Source organism: Typha latifolia, chromosome 15 (genome assembly GCF_019914945.1).
Source record: "Typha latifolia isolate L0001 chromosome 15, TyphaL0001v2, whole genome shotgun sequence".
NCBI classification, from domain to species: domain Eukaryota; kingdom Viridiplantae; phylum Streptophyta; class Magnoliopsida; order Poales; family Typhaceae; genus Typha; species Typha latifolia.
Genome location: NC_133100.1, coordinates 1,123,666 through 1,146,029, shown reverse-complemented (window position 1 = coordinate 1,146,029; position 22,364 = coordinate 1,123,666). Strand labels below are relative to the sequence as shown.

General features: G+C 35.5%; 2 protein-coding genes across 2 annotated transcripts; both read right to left on the bottom strand.

Moving 5' to 3' along the window:
• Positions 1-118: 118 nt before the first annotated feature.
• On the bottom strand, positions 119-3,976 carry LOC140802352 (F-box/kelch-repeat protein At1g67480-like). The gene is made up of 4 exons (XM_073157853.1): positions 3,712-3,976; positions 2,436-2,501; positions 1,465-2,344; positions 119-924 (listed from the first exon to the last, which is right to left on the bottom strand). The coding sequence occupies exons 3-4, from the start codon at positions 1,965-1,967 to the stop codon at positions 297-299; spliced, it is 1,131 nt and encodes a 376-aa protein (XP_073013954.1). The 5' UTR covers positions 1,968-2,344; positions 2,436-2,501; positions 3,712-3,976; the 3' UTR covers positions 119-296.
• A 3,166-nt stretch (positions 3,977-7,142) lies between these two features.
• Positions 7,143-20,879, bottom strand: LOC140802349 (dynamin-related protein 3A-like). The gene is made up of 20 exons (XM_073157849.1): positions 20,352-20,879; positions 19,103-19,385; positions 18,943-18,971; positions 18,754-18,855; positions 17,760-17,828; positions 17,583-17,642; positions 17,291-17,404; positions 14,258-14,306; positions 13,601-13,707; positions 13,308-13,400; positions 13,093-13,185; positions 12,862-12,999; positions 11,525-11,638; positions 10,317-10,415; positions 10,125-10,167; positions 9,649-9,797; positions 9,419-9,565; positions 8,211-8,263; positions 7,949-8,048; positions 7,143-7,799 (listed from the first exon to the last, which is right to left on the bottom strand). The coding sequence occupies exons 1-20, from the start codon at positions 20,730-20,732 to the stop codon at positions 7,533-7,535; spliced, it is 2,490 nt and encodes an 829-aa protein (XP_073013950.1). The 5' UTR covers positions 20,733-20,879; the 3' UTR covers positions 7,143-7,532.
• Positions 20,880-22,364: the final 1,485 nt, after the last annotated feature.

Below are 22,364 nucleotides of genomic sequence, written 5' to 3'. Positions count from 1 at the left end.
ATAGATCATTTAAATATTATTTAAAATAGAAGAAATATTTCACTTTTTATTCTAAGTTGGTGCTGGTGAGTCGTGAGTGCACCAACTTAGAATAACCATCATCACTTAACAAAAGGAATAACCAGACAATGAAATAAACCATTCATCACTACAAAGAGAATGTAGCACAACTCATAGCATTGTCAGCAAGAAGAACAAAACCAAGTCCGATTTTGTTTATTGGAAGGTAAATAACCACAAATAATAGCATCGCACTCTCACCCTAAGCAGCAATATGAAGTTTAATATGCAAATCTTTATGTCTTGATGGTCACACTGCACAAGCACAAGCCAGAAGGCTTAAGCGACGACGTGTGCCATTCCGATCCCACCGGAGCTTCTGGATCGTAAAGCAATGTCTGATAGCCAGTTTCTTCCTTCACAGAGAAGAGCAACAGCTTACCGTCGAGTATACCGAACCGGAATTTGATTGCCGAACTGCCTGTGAGTGGCACTGAAACCTTCTTCCATGAGTTGTCGCATGGATTAAATATCGCCAGCTCTCGCTGGTTCTTCCACTCCATGCAGAATAGCTTCTTACCCAGCACAGCATGTGTAGTGACCATAACACAGCCATTCTTCATCTGGCACCAAGTGTGGGATGCAGGGTTGTATATGTCAACATATCTAGAATTGCCGATCGTGAAGCTGGAACGCCCACCCATGACGTAGAGCTGGCCTTCGGAGCTGCATGCGAAGCAACCCCACCTTGGCTTGCGAAGACTTTCAATCAAGGTCCATTGGTTCTTGAGTGGGGAGTAAACTTCAACACTTGATAAACTATCGCCATCGGCTCCATAGCCACCAACAGCATACACTACGCCATTGACCTCAGCACAGGCAAAGTCGTAGCGAGCATTATTCATCTTAGCAAGCATGCTCCATCTGAAAAAGAAAAGGTAATTCTAGTCAATGACTTGAATGGCAAGGTAGATACAAGTATACGAAATCAAGAGAGCACAAAAGCCACTACCACAGTTGTAAGTTCTAAATATTATTCATGAGAAAATCAAGCACAGAAAACATGATCCATTGCAGAATATCATATCTAAGGGTATACCAAGCTTAGGTCACACGAGTTCACAAGAAAATAGTCAGATAAAAGGGAAAGATGAGTATGCATCAAGTATTAGGTTGAAGTTAAGAAGAGAATTCTGTTAAATTAAATTTGAGCCGACATTTCTCGCAAAATTTAATCTGATATTTCCTGAATTTAGAAATAACTAAAGGAAAAGTAGAAAATATATGCTTAAAGTAAGGAGCATTGGAGTGCACACAATAAACTTACTACCATGGGGCAACTGGATAGAGTTAAAATTATATGTTATCCAAAAGCTATGCTAAGGAGAAACAAATGCCAACAAGAAAATGCATGGATTGTTCGTAATTGACGAACACAAAAGTGAATAAAAGATAACGGAATACCTATTGAGGTGAGAATCGAATTGATATACATCATCAGAAACACATTCTTTACCAACATCAACTGAATAACCACCCATGATCAGAATCTTTCCGTCAAGAGCAACTACTCCAAAACCAGCTTTTACTGGACCAGGCATTGGTGGAAGGACCTGATGTTGGTTTCCAGAGCAGTCTAAGACCTCCCAATGGCTGCCTTCTCCTTTTGTATCACCAGTTAAGATATAAATCCACTCCTCAAGATTTCCAGCCTCCTTCCTTACAGTGATGAACTCCTTGCTCTGGATGAATGATTCCCAGCGCTTGCAGACAGAACCCATAAGAGGGAAATGACACCGGGGAACTAGTGCAAGGCATAACTTTGCGACATCATCAGGTAACCCAGGTATTAAAGGGCAGTAAAATTCATGTTGTGCATGTGGAAGAAACCCAGCGTTAACTTTGGAATGACTTGCAGTGTTTTGCTGCAATTTACCGTGGAGGCACATCTCCGATTCAGCAAGCATTTTTTGCACACCAAGATCCAGGAATTGGAAATCTCAGCTGCTTAGAAATTTGCAGATTAGGAACATATCCTTTCTGCTCACTTAATCGACCTCTTTAACTGGAGAGAGCAATAACGTTGTCTGAATATATTATAAGTGGCAGTAAGTTAAGCAGAGAAATTCGTGATATCCATCACTTATAGGAATTTTGAGAGACAACGGTTTGAAAGTTGCTGAAGTTTGGTGCTTGAATATTGATGATGCTTTAGATTTTGTCCTTGCTGTTGCCATTCGCGAGTGGCAGCTTTTGCAATATATACTCTCAACTAGTTTGAGGGCACTAATATTCTGGTTAACACTATCGGAATTGTTCTTTCTTCCAAACATTGACCCAATACCTATGGAAGATAAATATCAGAGGAACAATGAGAACCATATGTGTGACACTGTAACTACGAAAACACAGGAGGGGGAGAGAGAAAGATTTACCAAAGCCCATGGACCTTTAATAGTATTTAGCCTCCAGTAGCCTCCATCCTCTGTAAGTTGAATCAGCTACAACAAAACAAAATTGGAATATCATTACTTGTTATGTAAAATGTAATTCTCGTTCCTATTATCATCTAGTGGAATATATACTTATATATTACTTATATTTATCAATTCTTCAGCTCTCTAAGTACTTGGAGTTATCTAGCAACACTTAAAATTAGGCAAAAGGCAAAGTTGACATCAAATCATGTCTTGCCATAAGAAGAAAAAAACTGTTTAGATCTCGATGATATTTGATTAAGAAATGAAAAATGATATGAGACGTGTTGTACATCTGTCACTGATCGAAAGGTCAAATCTATTCAGAAATCAGAATAATTCTCTACAAATGTAAGAAGACTACGGATTAACATACCCTTTGCTTAAATGCTTTAACACCACAGCCTGAGAGGTTAATTCAAGAAACAGAGATGCAAAAAAGTATTCCTTGTACTATGGCTAAATTCATAATTCAGACATGTAGCCACGAAGCATAAAAGACACTAATTTCCTTTATGCATTAAAAATAAGGATTCTGAACAAGTACTAAAAAAAAATCAAATACTCCAAAAGAAAAGGCATATGTCAATAGTTAAAGAAAAGAAGAGGCATATAATTGTCACATTATGTTGTATCTAATTCAAACTGGAAACCAGAACTTATAAATTCAAGATGTGTAGCCCTATCAAGTCATATACATCAATACAAAGACAACATAAGATATCTCGAAAAAATAACGAACATTAATCTCATATAAATTCCGAGTGTCAAATTAGAAATTCCAATTCGAATTTGTACTTTCAGAACTCAAAAGAAAAACAAAAGAGATATTGAAAATTTACCACAATGCAGATTAGAGGGGAAAATAAAAGGCGAGAAGAGATTAAAGCTCCGCTAAAAGATCAGAAGAGGACTTCCTTTTCGTTGTAATCACTAGTAAAGAAACAGGGAAATTTACGAGATTTGCTTAGGGAATTGTATTACAACAGATCTAGCTTATCAAGTCAAAATTTTGAATGACAAACATCTAAACAAGTTAGAAAATTTCATCTAGATCAGCACATATCAACAAAAGTCCAGATTTTTATCATGATTTCAAGATTGCCCAAGAGAGCAACATTTTGGGATGATCAAAATCTGGAACCGACAAGAGGAACTACCTCCAACCAGAAGGGGATGAAGAAAATATTGCAGAGAAAGAGTTACAGAAGAAGATCTATGTGAGGTTATATACCTAAAAGATGGGTTTTTTTTTCTCTCTTCCGAAGAGCTCCTTAGACCTTGGCAACGATATGGTGGAAGGGAGAGAGAGAGAGAGAGATGGGGGGTAAAAGATGGAGAGAATTTAAAGGAGATGAGATAAGAGAGCCAGGCAGAGACATACTCCCTGATTTAGAAAATGTTCTAATTTAGTACTATTTTACCAGAAATATCATTTTTCTTGGAACAAGAAGAAAAAAAAAAGATTATTTTTTTCCTCTGCTGACTCCCACTAATCCGTGGGGATAGATGTCTCCAGATCACTAAATAATATTTTACTAAAAAAATTATTTTTCATAAAAATTATTCATTCATATTATATATATATATATATATATATATAAAGATAATTACACTAAGACTCTCCTGAGGTATTGTTAATTTCTATGTAACACATTAACTCCTTAAATATAAAAAACCTTTGAAATATTTTTTTTTGGCTAAATTATTGAGTGAGTGTTTGTTGATCAAATGTATGCCTCCAAAGATTATTTTATTTTTATTTCAGAGAAAAAAGATAGCAGAACAGTAAAGATTAAATAGTTATTTGATATATTTTGTTAACACCAAAAAAATTAGAGGTTTTTTCTAAAAAATTTATAGAGTTACAGTGTAATTATCCCATCTTTTTATAGAACAATATATATATATATATATATGATAAGTTTCAATTGGTTTTTTTCTTCATATATATTAATACCATCAAGATAATGTTGGGACTAGTCAATTATTAGCTACCACCCAAAAATTTTGGAGACATGGGGCTATTAGACAAGGGTTTAAAGGTATATATAAATCTTTTTGCTCTTCTTAATATGGGACACACCAAAGTCAATAGTTTATGTTGCTAAATACCTATTGACTTAAAAAGTTAGATAATAGACTAATAATATATATCAACCAGCTCATCCACCAAGAGAGGTGAATGCCGCTGATCACAGAATAAAATTAGGTTAATAAAGTTTAAACCCGCAAATTTAGAAAAACTAGCTTTGAATCTTATGTTAGATAACCATTGACCCAAAAACTAAGTTGTTGGATAATAGATTAGCAATATATATTACATCATTAACATATATAAACACTTCAACATTTTTATGGGCAAATAGAAAGTGAAAAAGGTTACCTCGAATTACCACCCTTTTTTTTTTACTTACAAATATATAGATCAACTAAACTACTAAAAATATTTCGAAACATTGACATTTTTACTCTTATATCCTAGAGAGAAGAAGAGAAGAATTTTAGTTTACTAAAATAATATTACCTTCTTATGGGAGTATTTTGGTCTTTTCAGTTTTATTTTTATCTATGGCATCAGGAGTCAGTGTAATTATCCCAGACAAAAAATTCTAAAGAGACTAAGGAAAGAAAACAAATATGAGGTATTATTTAGAGGTTTGAGAATCTATTGGGTGGTCCAGCCCTTACCAAGACTTGGTGAACCAGATTTTACCACCTATCTATTCATTAATAAAAGGCATAGATATAATCCTAGCAGCCAGCAACAAGTGGTCCAACTTTGATCAACTAGTGGTGAGATGAGCTTAGACCACCCCAATAATTTCTCTAGATGTGGAAGCATTTGAATAAGTCTACACCCCCCTACATCACAAGGAAATGGCTCCATTCACTTTTAGTGGAGAGAAATCTTTTGATGAATTTTATATGGAGATGATAGTGACAAAATAATATTCCCTCCACTTGCAAGCTTGGAATAAATTAATGGAAATTACATAAGAGGATGGAATGCATTCACCTACATTATCTACAGAATTTCTCCATTCTTAAGAAGAAAAATAGCCTTAAGTGAGTAGTCTTAAAAGAAATATGTGAGTGAAAGCAATTCGCAACCAAAGTAGGTGATTCTCAGTTTGGATATATTCTTAGTCTATTATCTATTATTATTAGATTATAACTTTGCGTGAAAAACCGTTGATCTATAATTTCACTTTCACTAAAAAGAGAATGCAGTATTAGCCTAATTATATATACGTCTGTTTGGTAGGTTAGATTAAATTAAGTAGCAATCAGATGTGAAGTTTGTGTCAAAGAGTCATCGCTTTATCTCATCTCTTTTGTGTTTCAGATGTAATTTCGAATATTAGCGAATCATCCTAGTCTACATGCTTTTCATAAAAGATAAGATTACATAATGAGTGACATGATAAAGGCCAAATGGAGGAGAGAGAGAGAGAGAGAGAGAGAGAGAGAGAGAGAGAGAGAGAGAGAGAGAGAGAGAGAGAGAGAGAGAGAGAGAGAGAGAGAGAGAGAGAGAGAGAGAGAGAGAGAGAGAGAGAGAGAGAGAGAGAGAGAGAGAGAGAGAGAGAGAGAGAGAGAGAGAGAGAGAGAGAGAGAGAGAGAGAGAGAGAGAGAGAGAGAGAGAGAGAGAGAGAGAGAGAGGAGAGAGAGAGAGAGAGAGAGAGAGAGAGAGAGAGAGAGAGAGAGAGAGAGAGAGAGAGAGAGAGAGAGAGAGAGAATATATTTGTGGGCAGCTAGGGGAGGTGACAACAGGGGGAGGCACAATATGGAGGAATTAAACTAATCCGTAAACTTAATCACATGAGAAGCAATGACTAATATTTATTTATCAAAGTTTTGCTTCTTTTCTCTCCTCTCAAATTGGAGATGTGAGAGGAGAGTAGGTGCGAGAAAGAGCATTACAATATGGTCAGTGTCGGCCCACCAACCACTGGAGATAACTTTATTCATTCGAAGTGCGATCTGTCAACAAATTATTTATTACAGAAGTTTCTAATGGAAGATGGAACGTAGCATTCTCATCTTCCAAACGCCACCAAAATTCCAAGCACATATAGGGGAAAGTCAAATGGTAGAGACAGAGATGGATTCCGTTGACTCAAAACCGAACTTGACCTGACACGTGTATAATTGAAAAGAAATTTTCAAGCCGTTTATTCAGATTTAAATTTGTGTGAAAATATACCTTAGTAGTATTGTTATTATGGTGATGAGGATCACAGCACCTGTGGTTTAGTTGAATAGTAAATCACCTTCCAGGGGTTGGGAGTCGGATATTTCGATAGCATTAATACATCAAATGATTCAAATTGCATACATCTGGCGAATTCAATCTCGCTATCGCAATTACTACAACCTCTATATTTTATTTCAGACAATTAAAATTTAGATGTGTGCAATTGATGTATTAGCATGCATCTAGTGGCCGCCGTCAATGATCTGCAAGAATTAGCAAGCACCAAAACTGCACTCAAGAAATGAAGAATTCAAGAATAAGAAACTGGTAGCAGAATATAAATCTCAAGATCCAATTCCTACGCGGTCTCAATGAGGGGATGAAGAAATAAAGTGGGAAGTAACAGGTTTTCAAATAGTTTGCAATAGAAAAGAAAGAAATTTCCAGCACAGCATATCAGTTATCAATTGACAAATTAAACAATTAAGGCATTCGAATTACTGCAAACGAAACTTGGGGCTATTTTTACAAATAGCAAACTGAAGCACTAGAGTGTTTCAATTTAACAAACAATTTCGAGAAGAATTAGAACGAACCTACAAGAATGGAGGCAAAGCCACTAATTCCTTTTCTCTTTTAGAAGCTTTGCCCAGAAAAGGAAAAGAAAATAAGAATAGGTTACTGTGGTGAAATTAATTACTGCGATACATGAGAAACAACTGGCCTGAACTTTCTTTCCTCTCAAAGAAAAATAAAAGAAAAAAAAAAACTTACCTGAGTGTAGAGCAACCCCAGCACTAACAAAGAGAAACAAGTTATCTCAACAAACAGCTTCCTCCATCTTTTAGTTTTAATGCTTAAAACATCATACTAGATCCAGTTCCAGGATTATGTCCACCTCCATTTGCATCAGAATATTGAGAAAATGATGACGGTTGGTCTACATGAGATGACTTTCTGGACTTTGGATTTTTAGGAGAGGATATGTATGTTGTACTGGAATCGCTGCTTGTTCCATAAAATGATGAAGGTAGACCATGGATCCTTGGCAGACCAGTTGTATCAGTGTCAAGAGTATAGCCTTTTTCAACAGTTTCGGCATCAAGAGGCAACTCCTCCAAAGTCTAATGCATAAAAAATTGCAAGATAAAGAAGTAAACCTCAAGCTAGAAAGAAAGAAAGGAACTGAGGGCAGTTAGAAGAAACAGTCTCTAGAGTAGACAATTATAAAATTTTAGATGCACATCTGAGTGACGAAGTGCAAGACACCTACCCTCTGTGCCTGTTGCAAGACTCTCAGTATTTCTTGAATGCGCTTCCTTTTGACCATTACATCATCAGGTTCCCTCAGCATTTCTTCAAGAAGGTTCTCTCTATATAACCATAAGAATCATTAATCAAAGGTTGGTAATTTACAATTTAAAGACAGTGGCTGGTTCCAACAAATCTTGATGTACTGTAATAGCAGAATAGCAGGTAGCAAAGGAATAAAAAAAAAAGAACCCAAGTGAATATGCTGACGAGGATCCATGTACCTGTAAAGTTTCCTAATTAAGACATTATGCAGCTCCCGCTTTGTATGATTAACCTGAAACACGACACAAGGTATCAGTAGTGGCATGATAGATTATAATTACTGATGTCTGTGCCTTACATGGTAAATCAAATTGCAGTTGGACCAGAAACTGTAGAAGGACAAGTTGATTCACATAATGAAATGAAAACCATGAAGTACTCAAGTTCCATCATGGGAAAAATGTCACAATCAGATTATATAATACACAAACATTTATGTCAGAGACTATCATTTCACAGTGACCCACTCAGCAAACAGTTTTCAAGGTTCAATATGATAAGGAAGCAACAGAAAACAAACATTAAGAAGAAGAGAGTCAAACAAATATCTTCTTCTAATAATAAGTAATCATTCATCACAATAAATGCAATATGTACCCATCCAAGCAATACATATTTAAAGCTACATAAGTAATTAACTAATTATAACCATCCTAAATACATATGTTTAACGAATAAAGGTTTTAAAAAAATATAAGAATCATAAGATATTGAAAATCGTTTACTGCTTCATCTTCCAGCTTTGGCTAAATTTTCTAAAACTAGAAAGGACAAAACGAAAGACATAATAAAAGAAAATTTTAATCGAGTTACATACTTAAATTAACTATTTACATATGATGTTAGTTCATTTTCTATACTAAGTTAAAGATTGAATAGATGACCAGCAGAAACCTCAAAAGTCTCAGATGGACTTGTGTGTAGGAACTTTTTCTAGGTAGTAGCACAAATGCACAATAGCTATAACATCAGACAAATGAATTATTTGCTGACATGAGGAAGAATAGATATTTCTCCATAACTCTTTACAAAATGACAAAATATGTTATCTGTGGAAGCTCTTTATTAATTGCAAGGTAGAGAATAATTCAAAGTTCTTCAACTTTATATATCTCTCCTTCACTCAGAATTTTATGTAGTAGGTATTTAGTTTTCTTATTCTCCTGATCCAACTGGACATTAGGATCCATCAAAGCTCATCTATTCTAGGTTTCTGAATTATATGTCCAAATCAATTAAACTACTCCCTGCATCTTATCTTCAAGTGGCGTAGAAATTCTTAAAATAGAAATATATGTGATCATGTACCAGAAAGAATATTTATTAGAACAAAACAGTAAGTTACCAAAAACACGCCTCGACTGTCTAGCAGAGTAAGGCAACATACCAGGAAATGCATAATAGCCTTTGGCACAGCATCCTCAATATTTTTTCTGACAATATCATAATATGATTTCAACAACAGTTTCGTAATAGTTATCTCCACAGCTTCCTGCTCTGTCTGGTTTTCTGAGGGCTTTAGAGTGATGGGTGGCTGAGTCATAGTGGATAACAGTTAGATTCCAATTGCTGTAGTTTGTCAGACAACTTAATAGAGGGTTTGGGAGTTTAGTCCACCTCTCTTAGCTGAATCATAGAGAGAGAATGATCCATGTTGTGAACTGGGATGGACTGAGGCTTATTTGTAGAACTTTCTTTTACAGGAGGGCGAGATCCAGTGGCACCAAAAATTGAAGAAATGCCCCAGCTTCCTCCACTTGCACTTCCTGCTTAAAACTAGTAATTAGATGACCTTGAAAAAAAAATTCCTCTTCACTGAAAAGGTTTAAATAAAAAACAAAAGTAGCTACTGCTTTCTAAGATTATCTTAAACAGATGGGGTTATGAGCGAACTAAGTTGAGAGGATATTGTGCATGTGACAGTAATAAAGGTACTCTTGATAAAAGATAATTGTCAGATTGAGCTTAGGAGGGATACAGACAAGTATATGCATTCATTGATATCTTGACTGAAGAATATTGTTTCTTCTTGACTCAAATGCAAACAGCGAAGGAACTAAAAGTTTTTCTTTTTAATCTTTCCTTAATCTTACCAGCTGATCCTGGTCTGTCAGAATCTGCAACAGGTCGAACTCCCTATTGAAGAGTCAGGAAAAGAAAGAGTATCATGATAAGGCTCATTAACAGATAAAAATTTGCATCTCTGAATTTAAAAAATTGTCATGAGGATACAGCAACAAACAAATGAGAAAAGATGTAAAAAGCCCTAAAAAGTAATCCAGAACCTGATCAGCAACTGCTCCGTTTGCACCACCTTTAGCAAGAATTGCTCGTGACTTTAGGATTTTTTCAGATCCTTGTAGCTTCTCAGTGTCCACACCATCCTTGACCCACAACATGTGATATCAATACAAAGCCAATACTTGTCTAACACAAAGGAACAGAACTTCTAATAGTATGATTCGTATTATTAGAGTTGAGAAAAGGAACCTTAGTAAGTACAAGAATCAGAACATTAAGGGTAACATGCAAAAAGCAGTTCCTTTTCACTGAAAAAGGAAAATTAATCTATTTCTAAACTATAGTGCTTTCAGTTTGTAGTTAATCATAATACTAAAATTTAGGCCTGGGATGGACAACTGAATTCTCTTTATTTGTATCATTCTCTTTTTTCTAGCTTACCTCCTACTAATCAACAAGGAGAGCTCTCTGGTGAACAAAAGAAACAATAGGAAGTTAACTTCTGCCAGATGGCTGTTTTACCTCAAGCCATGGAGGAGAAACTTGCAATCAACTTAGAAAGAAAGGAGTGTGGAGTACTGATATACTAGTTTAAATGCAAAAAGGACAAATAAACCAATAGAACCATGAAATAGAGTTTAGATTCCAGAGAAGTTGCAGTTGCAACCATCACCAATAAATAGATATTTCCCTATTATGTTTGATTGTTCATGCATAGAGATGAGATGTGTTCAGATCTATGTTATGAATCTACAATAAATTAGGTGGAAAGTGGAAACACCATACACAGAGGTTCTGGATCTGTTCAGTGCATTGTTCTAGTACCTAAACTAATTTGAAATTTGAACATATCCAAAGTCATTAAAGTCTTGCCTAAACATGTCAGTATAGCAGTATAGGACTTAAAGCTGAAAGCAGTTAAGAAGCCAGCTCAATGTTCATTGTATGAGTTCACATCAGGTTATACTGTAAAGAAGTCCTTTTTCTTCTGGACCAGAAAAAGTCCTGACAGTTTAGTAGAATTTAGAATCACACAATCAATCTATGAAGAGATAGACTCAAAGGTAGAAGGTATCTTTGCATAATAGCCCACACTTACTCACTTCCCATAGTTCGGGCACTCTTTCATTTCTCACAGCCCCATTGCATTAATCAACAATGAGGCTGCATGAAGTCAGAGGGCAGTGAAAAATGTGAAATTTAATTACTGAAGAGCGGATCCATATTTATTTGCCACAAAAACCAGGATTACCTTGGATTTAGGCAATGACAGCGACAATCTGGAAGATCTAACTTGCTGCTGTGCAATCTCAACAGCCTTACTTCCACCAATAAAACTTGGATGTGAAGTATTTAGGTAATCCATCTGCAAGAAAATTTTGTTCAAGTAAACACACTGCAATTGATCCAAGATAATATGCCATCTAAGAGAGTTGCTCGTATACCATAATTTTAATCCTTAATTAATTTAGAGGTCTTGAACTGTGTGAAGAAGCTCAAATTGTTTTGCCTAATTGCTCACTATAAACTTAATTAGAGGGATATGTCGAAAGTAGAAACTGCTTCAAGATAAAACAATGCATGATACAATGGTGTTTCCAATTTATAAATATTAAATCCTTTATTAGAGTAGGGAGAAAAAGAACTAGAAGCAAACCTATCATCTTGACATTTCAATGCTTAGATAACTACACCGGTTTAACCATTTTCAAGTCTGCCGAAAGAAGACTATGACTTTGATTTAATTTCAAGTAAGCCAAATGCTGCCATTTGAACTCAAGCTCCTAGCCTACTCTGCAAGCCTACTCATCAACATCTCCAGTGTGAGCATGTAACTCGCTAGTCCCTACTGCAGTCAAGAGTTTCTTCATGCATTTTGGTAGTGCATTTCGCATGAGCGAAACAAACTCTCCACTAATGAGGTTAAGGCTGCACATGTGTTGCCCTTTCTAATCTCCCCATGAGCAAAATCCCCATGTAAATCAGTGCCCCTTTATTATCAAAAATTCTATTTCCTCTTTACTAATTCTTCTACAAGCAAATCCTGCCATTCTTTTTTGCTAAATCTCATTGCAAACATGGAAAACCATTAAACAGAAAGTAAAGCAATAGTTATGCAAAAGGGTGGCAGATCTGCTAGTGATCATAGGTAAAGAAATGTGGCTAAAATTAAAATCAGCAGTAGTTTCTAAGCACATAATCATAGATGAAGAGAATTTTAATGAATATTAAGTACTAAAGTAGACACCTATAAGCACCAACCAATAGAAAAATATGAAGGGGGGATATAGTCAGTGAGAGAGAAAGACAGAGTAGGACCCCATACAATCCAAGTCATATCTAGTAAGGTCCAAAACCAGACCTTCCCTCACTTTCTTCTCAGCAAAACCCTATCTCCACCTCCCCACTTCTCAATCAGCAATTCAACATCTGTCCATCTCAACTACATAAGAATAAGAAAAGGTGCATCTAATAGCAAACCACTCATATGGTTTATAACAAGTTTTGTAGGTTCATGTTCTCTAAATTTAACTAGAGATGTGATGCATGCATATCATTGCAAGAACTCATAATAGATGCTTCAATTACCTCCATTTCAATTATATGGGTTATCATTGTCTCTGCAGGTTGAAGGCCTTCCCTTAGAAAATTGCCAATTGCCTCATCCATGCGCCTTCTAAGAACAGGATAGCGCTGCAACTCCATAGCTAAGCAGCGGTGGCTCATCTACAGTGGCAGAATAACATATTTATAAGAACTCTAGATTGAGGTTCTGACAATTCAACAAAAAAAAAAGATATGGCATCGCAGAGTCTGTACTTTGACTAATTCATCATATATAAATTTTGCACATTGGAGACTTGGGTCTAGCAACCGACCAATTTGCCTTCGGACAAGAATCTCAAATGGTACCTAGAAATTTGTTTGATAACATAAAGTAAGTTTCTAGTTCCTACTACCAAAAACTTGAGAGAAATAAGACACTATGTGAATGTTTAGAAATCTAGTTAGCAATTCTCCATGTCCAGACACACCTCAGGAACAAACAAAGCACTTTTAGGGCCCGTTGCATTTTGTATGGCCATGCGTATATCTTCATCAGTTATGCTGTCACAAGGATCAATATCCTGCAACTCAAATAACACCGAATCTTAAAGTTCTACATCCAAATACAGGTAAAAGATAAAAAAAATAATATGAACTGCTCATGAAAGTAAATATAATACTAAAGGATATCATTTAAAAGAAGCATCTGCAGTTATCATGAATAGATTTATTATGTACAGTAGCATATGTAACATATAAGATTAAAGTGATTCCTGCAGACCTCCAAGCTCTTCACAAAAATTGACTGAAAAATATAGTGAATTCGCGCTCCACCAGAAAGCTCATCTGTTGACACCTCATTTTTGCCTTCCACCGTTGAAGAAAAAGCTGAGAAGGAAGAAGTTCAGTATTTGGACAATAAATGTTTAAACTAAAGCCAATATGAACAGGAAGGAAGAATGATAGTTCTAAAAATAACTAAGTGATGATGAACAGATATATTGAGCTAAAAATCCCATGTTGGGAAAGTTTAGGGGTCCTTTCATGTTGGTCCCTTTGGGGTTATAAGTTGCCCTTTAGTTATTTGGAAAAAAAAATCAGTGAGATAAAATTATGTTGTGCCTATAAATTTCAAGTAAAAGAAGCATATTCATCAACCCAATTTGTTTAGTACTGTTATTAGTATTTCGTAATGTTCTTAATTAAAGGTCGCTTTTATGAAGTCTCCATTGCAAACCACAAGCCCTCCACTTTATCATATTTTTCTATTTTCAACTTTTAAAGAATCTAAGAATTTCTATGAAAATTCTACAACTATGCTAAACTGTCAATTAGCAAGTACATAGAAAGAGAATGAAACAAACTCAAAAAGAAGCCCTATAACAATGTTTAAAAGGAAACAAGAATACCAGTTATTGAATATTAAATTTGAGGTTACCTTCACAATATTTTGCCAAAATGTTCAAGAGTCTAACTCCCTGACCAGCCTGTGTGCAAATCAGAATATGTCCAATTTTAAAAGATATGACCTTAAAAATCACATGTTTGTACAATTAAATATGAAATAATGGAAAAGAAATGAACAAGTACTAGTGGAAAACTAGAAGGTTTATGGTTCATAGAAACACATGATGCAAGATGCCAGTTATGATATGATAGATTAAAGAAACAAGGTAACTGTATGCTACCAGGTAAAATGATAATTTTAATAACTTATGTCTATATTTGCAGATTCAAACTATAAATTTTAATGCAACAAAGAACAAAAAAAGAAATAACAAGCGATGAAAGATGCAACCTTTTGGCACTTTAAATTGCCATCTATTGTAGTATGATTCAGAAAAATCGGTACTGGACCAACTAACAAAAATGAGAATGGAAAGAATTAACAGCCCATCAGACCAATTTCCAAATTAATGAGTGTAGGCTGAGTTATTCCCTTTTCCACCAGTTAGCCCTATTAAGAGCTATAACATCTTCCCAACTTAAGGCCCTAAGTATCTTTTCAAGGACTTCTATCAAGTTTGTCTCATCCTTTTTTGAAGTAAACATTTTAAGTGTCCTATGGCAAGAAGGAAAAAAAGAACACCATATGAGTTGGCATATGAGCTCATATATGATTTATCTGGATTTACTATATGGATTCCGCAGATTGAACAGTAATAAATGAAGACTAAGAATATAGTAAGTGAAATTGTATAGTATTAATGTGTGGAACTAAAACTAATGTACTCTACCTCATATGAGCATTTCTCAAGGAAGTATTTGAGTATCATTGGGCATGAAAGAAGAAAATCTCACAACATGAGTAGGCATATTACTATATGAGCTCATATACGGTTTTTGTGGATTTACTATTTAATCTCAGTGGATTAAGCTATGGTAAGTGAGGATTAATTACATAGTAAGTGAAAATGTCATTTTGGTTTTTTTATTTAGCCATAACAAAATATTCTCATCTCAAATAGAGACTAAAATTTGTAGTATGTGCTAGACCGATAATGGCAAGCTTGTTCAGTGGAATGCTAGTAGGAGAAAGAAAAAGAGTATTTCTTATAATTTCAAAATAGTACTATCTTTTCTTAAGAAAGGTATTGTCGTCTTTTGAAAAAAAATACAAATTAACATTAAATGCAAAGAAGGTCTCTCTCTCTCTCTACTCTTAAAGGTGAAGTAAGGGCACTTTGGTCTAATAAAGGTCATTGGGTTATCCAGCAAAGGAAAACAAAAAATTGGGTAAAGTGGTAAAAAGCAAAACCATATTGAATTATTGATTTTTCATGCAAATTACTCATTCTGCTTTAAGAAAAAGGACTTCACATTTTTTCTCATTTTCTCTAAAGCATGATCACAAGAGTCATCTCGTTATTCCCCCAAAACATCCTAGAACTATGATTGACTACTTCAACATCTACACCTCCTCCATGGAAATCCACCAGCCTGTCACCCACCCCCATTCCATACACCACCACTACAAGCAACCACATCGCAACCTGGCAAATATTATCCTCGATACCATTTCTGTACTGCAAAGCTCCTGTGACAGCTGCAAAGTATCTCAAATTCAATGTCGATGGCATACTCTACCTCATCAAAAGTTACTTATTGCCAAGCCTAGGTGTATGAACTTTGCATTCAGTTCCAGAGATAGATTCAAATACATTCAATCCCCTTGTCCCAAGATCCGCACCACCACCATGCTCATAAATCTTAACTACCATGATGGCAGTAAAACTCTAATTAATGGTGTCAGCTATTCACAAAACAAGGAAACAATCTATGTCAACTACACAGATGAGAATCTAGAGTGTTTTTACTTTTTAGACTACCCTTTACCAGAAAAAGCACTCAAACAAACAACAATGCAAAACCATGAGTTGCAAAACCTAGTGGCCGTAGAACATCCTTTTATAATAAAAGATAAAAAAAAAGTTTCGCTGAAAAGTGTTAATTGTTAAAATTTGCTGATAAAAAAAGTCTATAATCCTTAAAATTTTAAACTTGCCAATTCAGAGAATCATGTAGAACCTAAATAATACAAGGTTGAGGGAATGTATTAATGAACTGTATTAGAATATTCTTACAGAGTACTCCTTGTTGCCAGCAAAGCTTTTCCATGTCTTATTTACTCTTGGTTAGTGTAGGCTCATCTATTCACAAGTATTCAAGATTTAGCTTCACTCATGTACATAATATATTTTCCAAAATAAAGGGCCCTGGCACAATGCATGCCAAGGGAACAACCTACTTCGGGAGAACAATAGTGAATATCTAAACCTTCTTGAACCCATGCTAGCAGAAGCATAGCACCCAGACTTCCTTTTTCTTATATTCCATCGCAACTGAATATCCATTATATTTTCCTATTAAGAGTAACTCTCATAACCCTATTACCATATGTCATTTGCATTCTTATCCTTTGTTTTCATCTTGTTTTCTTGGCCACCTCCTCCGGATTCAGCATTTTGACACATCAAACACATGAACCTGTTCCAAAGGAAAATACCCAGTCTAACCCCTAATCTAATGGTGAGAACAATTGATTAAGATATCCTTGTAATCGATCGTTCATTGGGGATCATTGATATCCTTTGCCACAAAGATAGTCCTTTCTATGTCCGCTGTTGTACACACTAAAAGTACTTGAAAAACATGAATGAGGTCGACTTAAACAAGGTAGAAGGGAAAAAGAAATTTGATTGAGTTTATCAGTTCGAGAAGTTGAAACTTGCATGAAAGCAAGAGGTACGTAATTTTCTGCACTTTTTCCATTTGCAACTAATGAAATGCAATTTTAGTTAATCTCCTTGCAAGCGGATATCATTTTAAGCATACATTTCCTCTGAAGATGATATAGGATAATTGCATGTCATCAAATATACAATAATAGCAGCATTACATAATAATCCAAGCAAGCACAGTCAGCAGATAAAATGATAGCAGTACCAGATATAAGAGTCTAAAAGATTACCTTCGACTCTACAATGTCTCCAAAGGCTGCATGCTCTTTTGCAACAGCTACTAGTTGAGTATTTATACGGGACTTCAGTCCTGGAAGAACAGACCTGATGTGCTGCACTAAGATCTGCATGTAAAACCAGAGATCATCAATGAGAGTACTTATTGCTTTATGTCAATGAGTAATGGTGACTACCAATATTCTCATGGAAGAAATATTATTGGTTAAAGAAAAACAAAGTACAAGATTTAACAATGAGAAATATCAATTGACAGAGTGCAGAATCTATGTTAGCAACAACTACCTGATTTAATTTTTTTGCCAATTGAGGAACTCCACAACAAGCAGCAAGACCACTGTATGCCTGTTATCAGCATGATAACTTAAAAAATCTCGAGAAATGGTTACTGAAGCCAATAAGGAACATAAGGGAAGAAAACAATGGGTAAGGAACGGATCAGAATGAAGTATTTGGTCATACAGGCTGGGTGGAGAAGAATTTCTGCTCACAGGCTAGTGCCTCCTTGATACTATGATTGGAGATAATATCCTGCCAAGGTTAAGAATGCAATAAAATTTCAGGAAACATGTAAAATAAGAGGCACATGTATTATGAATTAACTACCCATAGACCATAGCTAGCTTTTGTTATATTGTCACTTACTAGTTTGATTCCTCTAAGTCCTATCAATCCAGTCTCTTTTCCTCCTAAATCTTGTTATCAGATGACCATAACAAGATAATCTTCTTTCTCTCTTCCTGCTAATTAACAAAGGTAACTAAACTACGAAAGATCCTAGATCAATAGAAAACCAATCACTCCTCCAGATCATGGTGATTACCCAGAGAATTTGGTAGGCTCCATAGGAGATTAGCTACTATGCACAATTGCATGAGCACCTACCTATCTCATTCAATTGTGTATTCCATAAGATTCTACTGTATACATTATTAAGTAATAGATGTATGTAAAAACTCTATACATCCACCTTCTCAGTTAAAGCAATATACAATTAGACTCATCGCATCTCATTTCATTATCACAAGCAACTTGCCTTTACATTAATAAAAAGAGTTACATCCTTCCACTTAGAATGCATTAGTAACCAACCGTATCTTCAACTAGTGCCTCAATTATGAAATTTACTAAGGATCTATGGAGAAATAACATGAGTTAGCATCTAAAGAATGCCACAGAAGAAAAATTAAAAATTTAAAGAAACTCTGATCATAATGGAAGTTGTACTTCCGCCACCCATCTTAATTGATGAAGACCAAGTGACACTATAATCAGTTAATTATTTGCGAGGTCAATTGTCCATTTCATTATTTTCTTTGGTTTTTGTTCTCTACTTTTGTTTTGGTTAAAATACTCTCCTTTAGTGTCTGACGGCAAACATAGAACCATATGCAGTCTCACAAGAACCATAAGTTGGCATGCATTTATTAATATTGAAATTTTAACCAGAGCATACCTGTTGACTGCGATTCACCACTCCAACATAACCAAGTTTAAGGGGAATCACATTTCCTAGCAAGAAGTTACGAGCATCGGTACCTCTGTCCATGATGTCTAACTAAAGCCATTGAAATAATATTGTTATGTTTCTCGGAATTTGACTACATATTTATAATGGGTAAATGTGGAAGTTCGAAAATGAAACCTTAGTGATAACGCCAATTGTTCGAGAACCTATTGAGGGAGAAAAGAAAAGATGGCAAAAGTATTAGAGTGCAAGATTTCCTCTGCTTTCCTCTAAAAGAGGCTATTTATTTTCATTAAAAATAGATGAAACCAAGTGAGAACTGCTTTAAAAGAAGTACCATCTGGATCAGCAATTCTTGCCATCTGCAATGCATCAGAATTTGCTAAATCTGCATTTGCTGGAGAGACTGCTATTATTATACATGTCGCATGTTTGATATATGACAAGATCATTTGTCTAGTTTTCGCCTCAATATCACTTGGCTGGTCTCCAACAGGAACTTTTGTAATCCCAGGCAAGTCAACCAAAGTGATATTTAGGACATTTGGCGAGAAAATCTTTAAACGAATCTGCTTGTCTGAAATTCCCTTATTCCCTCCAGCTTCTTTATCTGTTTCAGCCTGCAAGCATTCATTAGTAAGAGAAGAGCATGATAACTTAAGACCAACCTATTCTCTTATTAGTAATAAGCAGATTACTGATAGCATTTATGAGCAGGACTTGATAAAGAAAAGAACCAATGGAACTAATTCAATCTCATGAGCTGTGACGACGTCAACGGCAGGAGCTAGATGTAGGAATTAGCAAAGTTAAACACAATTTATCAACATGCCAAAATTCTAACAAATTCATTGGATCGTTTGTGAAGCATGGTTAAAAGTATATCTAGCTAAATCCATATATACAACTGTGAAATAGCAGAAAAACTCATGCCAAGGAAATTGCATAACTTGTCTTAATAGTCTTAACAATCTTGTAGAGCACTAGTGACCTTGGAATTGGATGCTAACAAAACCTACTAGCAACCTTGGATGCAACAGCGCCTCGAAAGCCTTATAAAGGGTAAATAAACAAAATGTCACCACAACCAAACAATGTTCAAAATCCTAAATCACTTGGGAGCCATTTGGTGTCATGTGTTTCAAGATGTAGTATCCATAGAGTCAAATGAAAAACTAATATTAGTACAAGTCTTATATCTTCCCTCTTTTTGTCTTTTGAAATACTGTGTTTTGACATTAACTTAATTGAAGTGGAGTTAAGATACTGTATATGAGCCCATCTTAGCCTCTGGAAAGGATATTTCGTAGGATTCATAAACTAAAAACTAGTTTTATATTGCACTTTATATGTGTAGATGCAGTTTTTCTAAATACATGAGCTGCTCCTTGGTATCTGGATTTCAAGAATTCTGGCAACTCTATTTTCTACATAAACGTACTAGCAAATTCTAAGACGTGTGACTAGAACTGCAAGGCAAAAAAAAAAATCAAACTGCAACACCTTCAATCACAGCCTTTCAGAGAGAAATTGAATAAAATTTCGTAACATCTCGATACCTAGAGATCTTGTAAATCCTCAATTACCTGAATCTCTCGCTTGATCTCCGCAAAGTCGAAGAACCGCTTCCCAGGCAAGTGGAGGAACTCCCCCCACTCGTCCCCCTCCACCCCCTCCGGACGACGAGGGCAGTGCACGAGCTGCAGCACGAGCGGCCGCCGCGTGCAAATGTCCGATCCCCTGGGGAGGAAGTCGCGCCCCACGAGCGCCTCGAGGACGCTCGACTTGCCGCTGCTCTGGCTCCCGACCACCGCTACCTGCGGAAGATCGATCGTGGAGCTGCTCCCAAGTTGCGCAAAGATGTCTTGGAGCTTATTCGCGATCGGAATCACAGAATGCCCCACCGAATCCACCACCTCCGGCGGCGCCGTCGCCGGAGGAGTGGCGGTCACCGGTTCCTCCGCCATCGCCGCTGGCAACTCTTGCGGCGGAGATCGAGGGGGATCGGAGTGGGCGGAGAGGAGAGAGTCGATACCCTAGAAGAGGTCGCAGAGGTCTTAGAGGTGGAGGGAGGAGAAGAATGCAATGGAGCGTAGGGAATAATATCTTTATTCAAATCATGACTATTTTCATATTCCGATAAAAATAGAGCAAATTACATATAACTGCCTACATTTTTACTATATTACAGAAAAGTCATCTTTTACTGTTTATAAATAGAGCTCATATTTATTAAAATATACAAAATCATACATTACCGACGAATATATATATATATATATATATATTTGATCTCAAATATCTGAGAGACGAGTAATTAAGCAAATAGAACTATCTTTTGAGATGGATGAAATATATTATTTTTCCCACCTGTCATTTGTTAAATTAAACTTAATTTAGAATATTATTTAGTTTTTTTTTTGGCAATTTGGAAGCTCTATTTGTAAATAAAAGAGATCTTTTATAATTAATATACTCGAAATATGGGGTGTTGTTTGTAAGAAAAATATATCTAAATGTTGCACATGTTTACAGAAATCCAACGATAAGCACCCAAAAGTTTTTCAAAATTAGAATGAGGGACTAAGAAGAGTAATGGATAAACGTGGTGACCTCAAAACCTTCTCAAAATGGAAAAAAGAAAGCTAATAATGGTTATTTCACTTTAGTGTCTCATGTTTAAGGTAATTATATATTTTCTTTAACATAAATCCAACAACCAAAGAATGACTCTAGGAAATATGAAGTCCCTAAAATATGTTTTACATTTTAATTGACAAACACTCAAGTTTTTGTCAAAAAGAAACCTATTTAAAAACTTATTAATCCATCTAGTCCTCGAACTAATCTTAATACTAAAAATATCCCAGATATCATGTCATAAGCTATTAAGAAAATTATTAAATTATTTAAATACTTTGAAAGATTTTTACCCGAGGCACTAAATATTTCGACGTTTATATATAAAACATTTAACGGTTCAACAATCTTATAAACAAATCTATTTAAGTATTTAGATAAAATAAATTTCTGAGGAAACCTAAAATCCTGAACTCTTGAAACAATTACTATGATTGAGAATCGAGTTTTAATCAAATCGCATTCAAGCCTAATTCATGTTGAAGCCTAAAATTAGGAGATAGATTCGGGCCAAACCTAACCTGGTCGAGCCACCTTGAACCGAACTTACACGTAATAACTCGACTTGAACCCGACCGGGCCAAGTTCAAGCCCCTAACACATTGGCAATCCACCACATTAGGCCTCATCAAGGCCCAACTCAACTCTATTTAATACAAAATAGAGCTACTCAGTGCATTGGCATACATCAAAATACATTTAATGTTTAGTATTTTCCATCAGCTGCAGTGTCTATCCAAGCTCAGTATTTTCCTATCTACTATGCTACGGTGGATGTAAAGGGGTAAGAGAGGAGGATATAATAAGTAATTAGTATTTTCTTTTTAAGTTTCTTCTCTTGTTAGTTGTAAAACATCTTACTTACATTGGGTCCTATCTGTTAAATGGCTTAATACATGAGAAATATTATAATTTACTCTATTATGGTGATTTAATCTATATCATACACTTTAAACTAC

Bases quoted from the DNA above. Each gene is read 5' to 3' on its own strand.
- LOC140802352 (XM_073157853.1), bottom strand. From the start codon at position 1,967: ATGCTTGCTGAATCGGAGATGTGCCTCCACGGTAAATTGCAGCAAAAC. The intron at 925-1,464 runs GTATTCCGTTAT...TTTCTTTTTCAG, and splicing joins TTCGATTCTCACCTCAATAG to ATGGAGCATGCTTGCTAAGA.
- LOC140802349 (XM_073157849.1), bottom strand. From the start codon at position 20,732: ATGGCGGAGGAACCGGTGACCGCCACTCCTCCGGCGACGGCGCCGCCG. The intron at 10,168-10,316 runs GTTCTGGATTAC...ACTCTTCAATAG, and splicing joins ACGGAGCAGTTGCTGATCAG to GGAGTTCGACCTGTTGCAGA. The intron at 9,798-10,124 runs GTAAGATTAAGG...AGTTTTAAGCAG, and splicing joins TGACAGACCAGGATCAGCTG to GAAGTGCAAGTGGAGGAAGC.